Here is a 12,693-nt window from a genome sequence, read left to right as displayed (position 1 = left end):
TCCAAAAAACTTTTTCTGTAGATGCTTCATATTCTAGCCATGTATATTTGATCAACCAAGACTTCTGAAATGATCTTCCCTTACTGGATTGTCCAGGTTTTGGCCATGAATGGTTCTTGCCTGAAGACGACAAAGCAATTGACAAAACAATAATTGTTGGAGGGTGACTTTCAGTATCATCAACTTCCAAGTGTGCCTTTTTGGTAACAGGTTTATCCATTGCAAACTTAATTCACAATACAGTAAGAGACTAACGTAAATGAATAAAATATTGTCATATAAAATAATCCACTAGACACTAAAGTCAGAACACAAAACACATCTGCAGCATGCACTGAACGAAACTATCCATGCTGAATGACTGCGAGACCAGGGTGGGCCTTATATAGCCAAGGCGTTGTAATGTCTCGAAGTGTCAAGGTGACGCAAGGCTGAGGGTCCCAGATGCATCTGCCCCAGTCCTTTTAATGTCGCTGCAGCCACAGCACTGGCCTGCCAGTGTCAGACTTTACCCAAAGGTTCATGCAGCGTGACAAATTCTAAGTGTGCCCGCAGTACCATAACACTGTTATGATTCACATCACTCGTTTTCAGTTAACTTGCTTACTACTATATGAATTATTTGTTTTCACACTCAGTACTGAATGTATTTTAAAAGGAAAATAAAAAATTTCAGCATAATTTTGCGATTTTACAAAGCATAATATAATGAATAATTTTCTTAAATTTATTGGGGGGAGGGGGGGGCTCTGCCCCCCCCCCCCCCCCCCAAACGAATTTTTGATGGGGCTTGGACCCCCTCAGGCCCCATGGAGTTGGCGCCTGTGCCCCTGAAGCCTCAGTGCCCGTCTCACAGTTGACTTCACAAATTATTCTGATTAGTCAGCCAACATAGAGAGTGGTGATCCATTACAGCAGTGAATGGTTTGCCAAATAAATACAGCTGGAAACTGTTGATGGCTCAAACAACTGCAATGCACTCTTTCTCAGCTGTAGAAGAATTCATCTCAGACTTGGAGAGTACTCCGAAAGCATAGGCTCATTCCTTCATTTGTGCTAGAAGTGCCCATATTCCAAAATGGCTGACATTGTGCTGAGGGTCTGTCTCAACACTCTCATCATTCAATGCTAAAGGCGAAAAATATGTTAGCACCTTCTTGTGGAAAAGGAAAGATCTTTCTTGTGCCTTGTTCCAGGAAAATTTGTTGGCTCCTTGCAGTAATTCTTGCAAGGGTGTGCCTTGATACAGAAATCCTTCTTGAATTGCTGGTAGGTAAAGCACATTCTGAGAAAATTTCTCTCGTTATGAATGCGAGAGTTGTAAAATCTGCAATGAATTGCAAAATCTGTAACTATTCTTATTTTCTCTAGATCAGGATTGACTCCATCACCATTTACTAGGTGTCTAAGATTTTTTATTTCCTGTGTGATGAAAAGCACTTTTTTGGATTCAGATGGGGACCTTCAGTGTAAACACATTTCGCCATGACTGTTAGGTGGCTTAAATGTTCTTCAAATGTCGTAAAGAAAATGACAGTATCATTCAGATAGCAAAGATACATTATCCATTTAACATGTTTAAAGTAGATTAGCCATCATAAGTTTGCAGCATTACACAGTCCAAATGGAATAATTTGAACTCATAGAGGTCATCAGGAGTTATGATGGCAGGCTTTTTCCAGTAAGCCTTGTCAGCCACTCAGCCTCATCAACCTATGTTTGCCAGTAGCTTTTTTGCATGTCTATAGGTGAGAAATAGTTTGCTTCTTTCATGCAGTCTAGGGTGTCATCAATGCACAGCAATGGGTAGGCATCGTTCTTCATGATTTTGTTCAGCCATTAGCAGTCAACACAGACATGCCATTGCCTCACAAGGCCACAGGAGAGTACGAAGAACTCTCCGAAGATTCCTTGATGTCATGTTGCAGCATCTTCTCCCCTGTCTCCTACATTAACCATTGTTCAGATGGCGACACTTTACATGAATGCAGGCTAATTGGCGGATGATCTCCAGTGGTGAAATGATGCCTTACCATGGACTGCTTGGTCTGTCTTTTCTGTCCCTCCGTGAGACCAGATCCTACTGGGAGCTGAGTAGTAGCTTCCTCCCATGGGTATTCTGTAGTAGCTGTGGGGCACAATTCTTCATCAGTGACACTAAACAGCCTTTCTTGAACTGGTTTTGCTGTTGTTACACACATTCCTTTAGGGATGAGTTGTGGCTGCTCATTACAATAATTGAGCCAAAGTTTTCCTTGACCACCTACAATGTTTATCATTGTTTCTGGCATGTAGATTTCTTTTGTGAGCCTGAGTAGCTTTTTGGAGTCGACAAAAGCTCATGATTTAACTCAAAACTGGAACACCTCTCATTGATGATGGTGGAATAACAATGTCTTGAATATAAAAAAAACTGTCCATAATATTTTTTACTATGTTGTAGTTGAGCTTACTCAAACTCATGTGTTAATGCGTGAGGAGATGACATTGATGCATGATCAGTAATTGATGATGATGCCTGCACCTTTCAGATGACATATGTGTGTCGAGAACTGAACAATGTAATCAATGTGCTGGAAATGTCTTGGTGGCCCCCATATGGTCCATGTAGATGATAAACGATTGTCCTCCAGCACCATCTTTAATGAGGCAGATTGCCTGATACGCTCCAAGGATTCATGATTGTAGACTGACCATTTGTGCTGTGAGGCAGTGAGCTTCCAAAAAAAGGAATCTGAAAAGTCGTTGCATGCCTATCACTTCTTATTGGAGGACAGTGTCAACTGAAAAGTCACTCACATCATGGTTGTTGATAATTGTGCATAGGAATCAGGTGTGCCAGAGTTTTCACCTGAGTAAGGTAATAATTTTTTTTTTTTTTTTTTTTTTTTTTAAAAAGAAAGGCTGTCTGCATATCAGTATTCCTCCATATCTTTCATCTGCCATTGGTGTTTTGGTATAGTAGGGTTCCATCAGAGAGGCCTGAAAGGTGGCTGCTTGCAGCAGGTGCCTAGGAAACAGCATAATTCATGGTAGTCTTGGGGAGGGGGTAGTTGACGGATGAGTTCCATTCATTGTGGCAGTGGGCAGATGCCAGAGGTGAAAACTGTATGACCCAGAAAAGTAACTGCAGTTTGTCATAGCTGACATTTTTGTCCTTGATAATGACACCTTTCAGAGAACGGACATTGAGAACTTGTACGAGATGAGGTTTGTAGGTGTAGTTTTTCTTGCAAGAAAATGAGAATGTCATCCAAATGTAACAGAAGGGCAGTTCAAAAAAGATGCTATCCAAGAATCATCACCATTATGGGCTGCATTTTTAGGCTGCACAGCATAAAGAAATATTCAAACAGGCAAAACAGTGTAATGACAGCCATCTTCTGAATATGCTCTGCATGCATGAGTATTTGGTAATAAGCCTGTTTACAGTCTAAGATACTAAAGACAAATGTGCCAGTGATATAGTGGGTAATGTCCTGTATGTTGAGTATTGGGTAACTGTCAATGATAATACATGCGTTAAGGAATCTATAATTGACATATAGGAGCATAGTATCATCATTTTGTGTGCTAGCTTCATGAGTGAAGCCCATGGGCTGTCTGAGGATCAAACTATTCCAGCTTCTAAAAGTTCCTTGACTGTTGTTTTTGCCATGCAAAGTTTATTAGATGGTGGCTGTTGTGGTCTGTGCTGAGCTGGGACCCTGGTATGGTAAGCATTTGATGCACTGTACCATTTGTGATTGCACATAGGGAGAAAGTCGCACATACAGGGGCTTTGAGAGGTTGCAGATGCAGAGTGGGTATGGGAGAAATGGACTGCACATGCACAAGAATAACGTTACTGGCTTTGTTGGTATGTGAAGGTAGTATAAGCAGTGGTGCTTGCTGCAAGGTGGGCAGAGGTGTGGCCAGGCTGTGTGATGCCTGCATAGTGCTGTCGTCATCGATGGCCGGAGTTTGTCGCAGGTTGTAAAGACAAAGACGTGTTGCAGCGAGCTCAATGGATGTCATTCTTATCTCCTGTTGAAACATGTTGTAGTCTGTCTGCAGGTGGAGTGATTCTAAGCATTCTTCAACATAACAAAATTGCTTTCGTGGAATTTGTTTAAGTGTGGTGACACAGTGGTGGAGATAGCAGTAATGTTTATCAGTATTGATACTGTGTCATTCATTGCTAGAGATGTTCAGGCATGTGCTGATACGGAGGGAGATCGTGTCTGATGACACCAGAGACTACATGACCAGTATCATATTAGATGCACATGCCTTTGGCTCAATCAGGTAGGAGCTTGTAATGACAGAAAATCTGCTCTGAGAATGGGTTCAGTAACTTCTGAAATTTGAAAATTCCTTTGAGGCCGTTTTGAATACAAGGTTCAAGGTGCATGTTTTGAAGCCATAAACGGTATTGGTCAAATTGTTCATTGCATGAAGTTGAATGGCTGTTGATCCATAGGCTGCGGTGTTGCCAGTCAGGAGTGCCACACTAATGTCTGAGCCAGAGTTGGTCAAATAGTATTGCTGTTGAATTAGGTTGAGGATGTAGAGTCTGTTGGTATTCCTTGTAGGCAGAGCTTGTGCTGAATCCTCAATGCACAAAATGAGGTGACTTGTGTGAGTGTCGCAGCTCAGTGCGCCTGTGCTTGCCATGTGAACCTTTTGGGTGGTCGCAGGACAGACAACAGTTAAGTACAGCATCACTGAATTGTGTGTGCAGTGCAGTACCCAGCAGAGCATCATTGCCAGCTGTTTGTTGTGTTGTCTCGACTGGATAGAGCTCACCGTTGTGGGCAGAGGCTGTGACATTGCAGTTGGCAGCCGTCTAGTGAAGTTGGATCAGCTCAGTGAGGGCAGAAAGTGGCATGCGGCAAGGCTGGTGCTGGTGGCTGTGCATGGTGGCATTGTTACTAGCTGAATTCATGCATGCCTGTGTTGCATAACAGCAAAAATTCTGTCTGCCATTCATTGCTGATTGTGGCAACTTGAACGTGGGGTAGGAGCTTTGCTACCTACAGCAGCCAGAATGTACAATCAGGCATTAAGTTCGAAGTTGCCACCATAACTGAGACAGCCTGTTGTTCATTAAATATTCATTGTATATTACATGTTGTAATTATTCTTCCAGTGTCCTGGAAAGATATTGTAGCAGTTTTGATTGTCCGGTTGAATATTTCTTTTTTTTTTGCCATTGGCACAAAGCTGATTTTGCTAATCATGTCATCGAGTTCTTACAGGTTGGTAGAAGAGTTAGGAATTTAGTTGTGTGTTCATGATGTTATAGTTGGCAAGGATATTGTCCACTTACGCAAACCATATGAAAGGCTGATCCGAAGGAAATTGTAGAAGCTTTGGTTGAAAACGCAATTATGAAAGGTTGAAATATTGGTTGGGTGTACCTGTTGCCATGGGGGCATGTGTGGCAGTAATGCAGTTGAATGTCCCATTGCCGCATCCAAGGCAATTGGTAGGACAAGCAAACCATGTGAATGCTTGGGCAGCTATGGCAGCACTGATTCAAAATTTGGCTCACATGGAATGCTAGAATCATTGGTGACAGGAGGTGCTTGTGAATATGAAAGATTGTGAGGTAATTGGTCGGTATGTGCCACATGTGAAGGGATGATGGTGGCAAGGTTGTACAATAAGAATATGGTAGGGCACCATTCAACATTGATGTTGTTTGTTGATTTGTTGCACAGGCGAGTGTCACCATCACTTTTTACTAGAACCATTTAATTAAACGGTTGGATGCAGAGCACTGGATGATGTAGCATTGCACACATGGATGAACATCGTGAATTGTGACACACAGTGGTTGCATGTTGGCTGCATTGCTGTTGTGCAATATCCAGTTGAGGACATATCTGCCACAATTTATGGTCATTGTGGGTCACCAATGCAGTCCCATACAATACAGGGAACAGTATGATAGGGACACAATAGTGTGTGATGGAGTAACAACACTTTATTTTCCCCAGTTGATGCACAGTGGCAAGACATGTCCATGTTACAACAAGGCATAGACCATAATGTCTCCCTGCAAGACAGGGTCAAAAACTATACACTGCGAAGTGGGCTCACTTATCACCTGTTATTTTGCATGGAGTTCCCACAAACTTCACAAACTGTTCTTCATCTCAGTCACAGCATAACTGACACATTTGGCATCAAGAAAGAGTAATATATACCATGCGTATTGTTCCAGGAGCATCCAAGTACCTAGGGCACTTCCATTTTCAAGTTTTACCATCATTTCAGTTTAATACATATATTTTAAGGTGTAAATTCTTTCCCATTGCTGTACATGATATGGCTGGTAGTATGAGCAACCCATATTATGAAAATGACAGTATTATAAAAGTAGTTTTACATCCAAATTCATGAATTCAATATTGTAAAAATGAAAATAAGTTCAAACACGGCCAAAAATCAGATGGTGTCATAGGTTTCTGAAGTTGAGAGACATTCCATCAGCTATGATTTATTACAAACTTTCAGACTAAACAAATGAAATGATATAAAATATCAACCTTTGCCCCCAGAATTTGTTCAGGCCAGAAAATGCTAATAAAAGTGAATCAGCATTCTGATTTTGGATTTTTGTAAATAGTCTGAATATTTCTCTTAAAATAATTTGTAAGATCATGTTGCATGATATCTAATGGTGCATTCTCACTTTTTCAGGCTCTCAAGCTTATTGTAGGTGCTGGGGCAGACCCTACAGCAAAAGATGTTGTTGGTAGAACAGCACTCCACAGAGCGCTTGGATGTAAGCAGAATTTCCAGTACCTTCAGAAAATACATCCCAATTTCAAGGATGGTCTTGATAAAAAGGGGCAACCAGCCATAATGAGAGCCATTTCTGCATTTCAACACCACTATGATATGCCCCAGGTGATAAAACTTATAGTGCAGGGAGGTGCAGATGTCAATTTACGTGACCGAGATGGAAAGACAGCTTTGTGCCTGGCAATAGAGAAAGGTGCTTTCTGGGTGAGACCATATTTTTAAAGCACCAGTTATCACTAATTATGTCATTTAGTAAGACATCCACAGGAAGAGATGAAAAGCTGTGACCGATCTCTAAAATGGAGCTTGTTTTGTTACTCTGATGTTGTCGATAGCATTTACCATAAATCATTATATAAATGTGATAAGTAAATACATGTTATAATAAAATAGGTATTTGTCAAGTAAAGTATGTGGAATTGTTGTTGTTGGTTCTTTTCTCACCCTTTTTGCCTGTTGTAAAAGTATACATTCTTCTCTTGCTTGTTTAAGCATTTTTGAGCTCCAGAATCTCCACAACTTTTATGAGTGTATGTCATAAGTTTGTCAATATACTGTTTTGGTCAACACAGTCTCCAATGCTCTGAGTCAAAATTTGTTCTTCTAAATGGAATTCACTAGTATATTTCGAGTCAAAACAAGGCCCTGGGAGTAGACAACATTCCATTAGAACTACTGATGACCTTGGGAGAGCCAGTCATGACAAAACTCTACCATCTGGTGAGCAAGATTTATGAGACAGGCGAAATACCCTCAGACTTCAAGAAGAATATAATAATTCCAATCCCAATGAAAGCAGGTGTTGCCAGATGTGAAATTACCAAACTATCAGTTTAATAAGTCACAGCTGCAAAATACTAACGTGAATTCTTTACGGATGAATGGAAAAACTGGTAGAAGCCAACCTCGGGGAAGATCAGTTTGGATTCCATAGAAATGTTGGAACATGTGACGCAATACTGACAGTATGACTTATCTTAGAAGAAAGATTAAGGAAAGGCAAACCTACGTTTCTAGCATATGTAGACTTAGAGAAAGCTTTTGACAATGTTGACTGGAATACTCTCTTTCAAATTCTAAAGGTGGCAGGGGTAAAATACAGGGAGCAAAAGACTATTTACAATTTGTACAGAAACCAGATGGCAGTTGTAAGAATCGAGGGGCATGAAAGGAAAGCAGTGGTTGTGAAGGGAGTGAGACAGGGTTGTAGCCTCTCCCCAATGTTATTCAATCTGTATATTTAGCAAGCAGTAAAAGAAACAAAAGAAAAATTCAGAGTAGGTATTAAAATCCATGGAGAAGAAATAAAAACTTTGAGGTTAACCGATGATGTTGTAATTCTATCAGAGACAGCAAAGGACTTGGAAGAGCAGTTGAATGGAATGGACAGTGTCTTGAAAGGAAGATAAAATGAACATCAACAAAACCAAAACGAGGATAATGGAATGTAGTCAAGTTAAGTCGGGTGATGCTGAGGGAATTAGATTAGGAAGTGAGACACTTAAAGCAGTAAATGAGTTTTGCTATTTGGGGAGCAAAATAACTGCTGATGGTTGAAGCAGAAAGGATGTAAAATGTAGACTGGCAATGGCAAGGAAAGCGTTTCTGAAGAAGAGAAATTTGTTAATATCGAGTATAGTTTTAAGTGTAAGTGTCAGGAAGTCATTTCTGACAGTATTTGTATGGAGTGTAGCCATGTATGGAAGTGAAACATGGACGATAGATAGTTCGGATAGGAAAAGAATAGAAGCTTTCAAAATGTGGTGCTACAGAAGAATGCTGAAGATTGGATGGGTAGATCACATAACTAATGAGGAGGTATTGAATAGAATTGGGGAGAAGAGGAGTTTGTGGCACAACTTGACAAGAAGAAGGGATCGGTTGGTAGAACATGTTCTGAGGCATCAAGGGATCACAAATTCAGCATTCGAGGGCAGTGTGGAGGGTAAAAATTGCAGAGGGAGACCAAGAGATGACTACACTAATTAGATTCAGAAGGATGTAGGTTCCAGTAAGTACTGGGAGATGAAGAAGCTTGCACAGGATAGAGTAGCATGGAGAGCTGCATCAAACCAGTCTCAGGACTGAATACCACAACAACAACAACAACAACAGTATATTTTGTAACATTGGTTAACTTTCTCATAACTCTTTTTCCACTTTTCACAAGTTTCCCCCATAATTCTCGTTTCTGCAAATGTAATTACAGATGTTCTGAATTACTTTCTCATATTTAATCCCTTTCAAATATACAATCCTGTACTCTTTGTCTTTCTCTTCCTCACCTTAGTTTCATATGCTCCTATTGGCACTAAGACAATGTATCTGCAATTAGATTTTCAGATCCCATTACATAATTTCATAGTAAGTAGTTCTAGGAACTTGGCTGATCTTGTTAATGTGCTGTGATACAATTTGCACTCCTTATGGCCTTGCAGTCTGAAGACACTATAGTTATATGCCTTGACAAGTAGTTTCTAAATTTAGTAGTGCCAAGTGTACAGCTAAGAGATCTTTCTTGGCTACAATGTAGATTCTTGCATGTTTTTGGAGTGTCCTACTCATAAAAGCAATTGTCTAGTATTTATCTTCCCCATTCCATAATCACTAGCGTCATATGATACACAAAAAGGTAAGGGTAACTCTGCCGTCTACAATATGTTGCAGTTACACAGAGCACATGTTATTGCATCAAAAGATTCCTGACATTCTTTGTCCCATGAACAAATTAAATTATTTTTATTTATCTATTTATTTATTTTTATAAATTATGCAGACATGGTGCATTTACACTCTGAAACTAAAGTACTTCCTATAATATCCACATATTCCAAATACTGATTTCAATTCTTTCTTATTTTTGGTCTCTGGAAACTGAGCACTGACTTTAACCGTATCAAAATCCAGAAGTTTACCTCTCTTGGCAACACAACATCCCAAAAAATTCAGGTCATAAATGACAAATTTACATTTTTCTGATTTTAATGTCATCCCTCCTGATCTCAATTTGTCAAGCACTCCTTTTAGTAACAAACAATGTTCATCACACTTCTGACTGCAAAGCAAAATGTCATCAACAGAAACTTAATTTAGAAGACAGTTCCTAACCTAAACATGATACAAAGCTCTGATAAATTTAGCTACAGAAACATTTAAACCAAATGGTAAATGCAATACTTGTAACATTTACCACTGTATAAAAACATTGTGTATTTCTGAGATTCTGGAGCAAGTGGAACCTGATGGAGGTCCAGACATTTTATCAATCTAATACACTGTAACTTATGTGATAACTCATATGCGTCCTGAGGATGGTCAATTTCTCAAATTTGTTCAGATGTCTGGAGTCTAAAACAAATCTAGCACCTCCAGCACATTTTGCCACTACTACTAGAAGGTTATTATAATTGTTGCTGTTTCTCTCAAATATACCATAAATTTCTATCTTTTGCAACTCATTTTCAGCAACTGTTCTTCTTGCTTTTGGTACATTATATGCTGTTATAAAAAATTGCTCGTAAGGTTTAAGTTGTAGTACACATTCAAAATTCTTTAAACTTCCTGCTGTATTGCTGAACACATCCCCATACTTCCATCACAAACCCTTTAACTCATTCTTTTGTTCATCATTCAGACCCACATTTTTCATTAACTCCTTTTCTTCATCTTCCAGTTTCTTGACTGTCCTCTACTAAATAACATTCCTCTCTCACAAATGACAAATTGTTCATGCTTTCACAAGCATCTTTCTTTCCCTTCTCTAGAATTTCATTTGGATTACGTTTTCTTTCTTGTTTGTGACATATAACTATTTTTCTCTTTCAGTTCAAGAACTGTACTAATCTGTCTCCAAAATAAAATCTTCTCTGTTTCTGGAAATATCCCACCTTACTTTGTATACAGCTACATCTATATTTACATCACTACTCTGCAATTCACATTCAAGTATCTGGCAGACGGTCAATCAACTAATTTTCAAACTATTTCTGTACTGTTCCATTCTCAAAGAGGACATAGGGAAAATACACTCTAAAATCTTTTTATGTGCACACTTATTTGCATTATTTTATTATGATGGTCATTTTCCTCTAATTGGTGGATCTCAACAAAATATTTTTGAATTTGGAGGAGAAGGTTGGAGATTGAAATTTCATGAAAAGATGTCACCACAACAAAAAAGTCTTCATTTTAATGACATCCACCACAGCTCTTGTATCACATCCTTGACACTCTCTCCCCTTCTTTGAATCTTTTTAATGTCTTCCGTCAATCCTATCTGGTAAGAATTACGTACCACAGAGAGATACTCTTGCAAAGAACAGACAAGCATAGAGTAGACAATCACTTTATTGTATTTTGTATTTTGTTATAGTTTATTGATCCAAGAAATCGCAATATTATACAATTTGTACAATGATATTGCATAGGTCATGTATAAATTTTTACAATGTAACTGGATAGATGAAAAATCTATTCACCAAATAGCAGCAGAAGAACATACATATAAAGATATTGAAAGGTATAAATATAAACTATGTTACATTATATTTTAAATAATTGATTATTTTTGTAGATACACATTTTTACAATTTTAATTTGTTATATGAAAGTCTGTTCATTATTACAAGAAGGTAACAGACATCACATAGTACTTTCACTTGGTAGGTGGGTTGTAAATTCTTTTAAGAATATGATGAAATCCAATGGAACACGGTGGAAGAAAAATAGGAATAAATACAGACCACTGCTTTACATACTTTAAGGAAGCATGTATATCCACCTGATCGAATGATGTCTCTGTGAAGTGACTGACCAGTACAGTCTCCTCTTTATACTGTTGATCATACAAATGTGCATTTCTTAATGGGTTGCTGTCATGTGTGCTTACTGATGATAGTTCATGCACAGCACATTTCACCACTGCTATCTCCAGTTGCAGGTCTTTGACCCGAGTACATATTTGCTCACATCACTGCAGGATGTCATGCTTTAACTCAATATTAATCTGCATCAAATCATTTTTCACTAAAACATGCGAGGCACTGTACTCACCCATCCTCCTTGACTCACACTTTGTGCAACAGGATATACTTCAGTGTTGAGCAATTCATTAATTTGTAGCTCTTGTGTCCTCAACCAGGACAAAAAGTCGTTCACAGATTCATTGCACTGTTCAATAAAATTACATCTGAGCTTATCCTCTAGCTCCACAACTAAATTCTAACATCAAATTGTGAGCTGTTGAACTAATGTTTCCATTGTGGTTTTCACCATTTTTAGTGAGCTCACATCACTTGATAATTGTTGTATCATGTCTGGTACAACTTTATACGTATCTTTTAATGCTGTAATTTCAGAACATATTGCCAAGAAATTGATGGAGATCTGATTGGAATGTTCTTTCACAACCTGACCAAGCACTGATTCGATTTGATCCAATTGTTCTTTTGAAACTTTATGAAAATTCTCTTCCACCCATGTCTGTAATTCATGTGCTGAATGGTCACTCTTCATCATAGCTTCTAACTTCAGATATAGCATTGTGAACGGATCTGCTATTGTAAATGTTTGCAGAACTGTTTTGATAGTGGGTGGATGTACTTGCACATCTGTCTCAATGGTGGACATGTCTTCATTTTCCATGGTTGACTCTCCCACATGGCCATTTTCAACATTTTCCTGATTTTGTATTTCATCTGCGTTATCCATATTTCGTACTCAGCCAGTTTTTGTCCTAATGCAGTTAGTAATTTTGAGAAATAATATTATTCACTTCACTTACATTTGCATACATATAAGTAATGTGGTTAGCAACGCCGAAATTCTTCCTGAACTATCAAGAAGAGGCATGCAACATTACTAGTCAAGACAACATTACATCAAAACTTTAACATAGCA

At 38.7% G+C, this 12,693-nt stretch overlaps 1 protein-coding gene across 1 annotated transcript in view; it reads left to right on the top strand.

Moving 5' to 3' along the window:
• LOC124596606 (ankyrin repeat domain-containing protein 7-like) overlaps nt 1–12,693 on the top strand; it is a 131,417-nt gene that overhangs the window by 107,648 nt on the left and 11,076 nt on the right. Inside the window, exon 4 of the mRNA XM_047135825.1 lies at nt 6,691–6,999. Coding sequence (XP_046991781.1) covers nt 6,691–6,999 — 309 coding nt within the window. The remainder of the gene's footprint in view (nt 1–6,690; nt 7,000–12,693) is intronic.

The sequence above is a fragment of the Schistocerca americana genome, chromosome 1, assembly GCF_021461395.2.
Source record: "Schistocerca americana isolate TAMUIC-IGC-003095 chromosome 1, iqSchAmer2.1, whole genome shotgun sequence".
Taxonomy (NCBI): Eukaryota; Metazoa; Arthropoda; class Insecta; order Orthoptera; family Acrididae; genus Schistocerca; species Schistocerca americana.
Note: the sequence above shows the minus strand (reverse complement) of the source record. Positions and strands in the feature narration are given on the sequence as shown.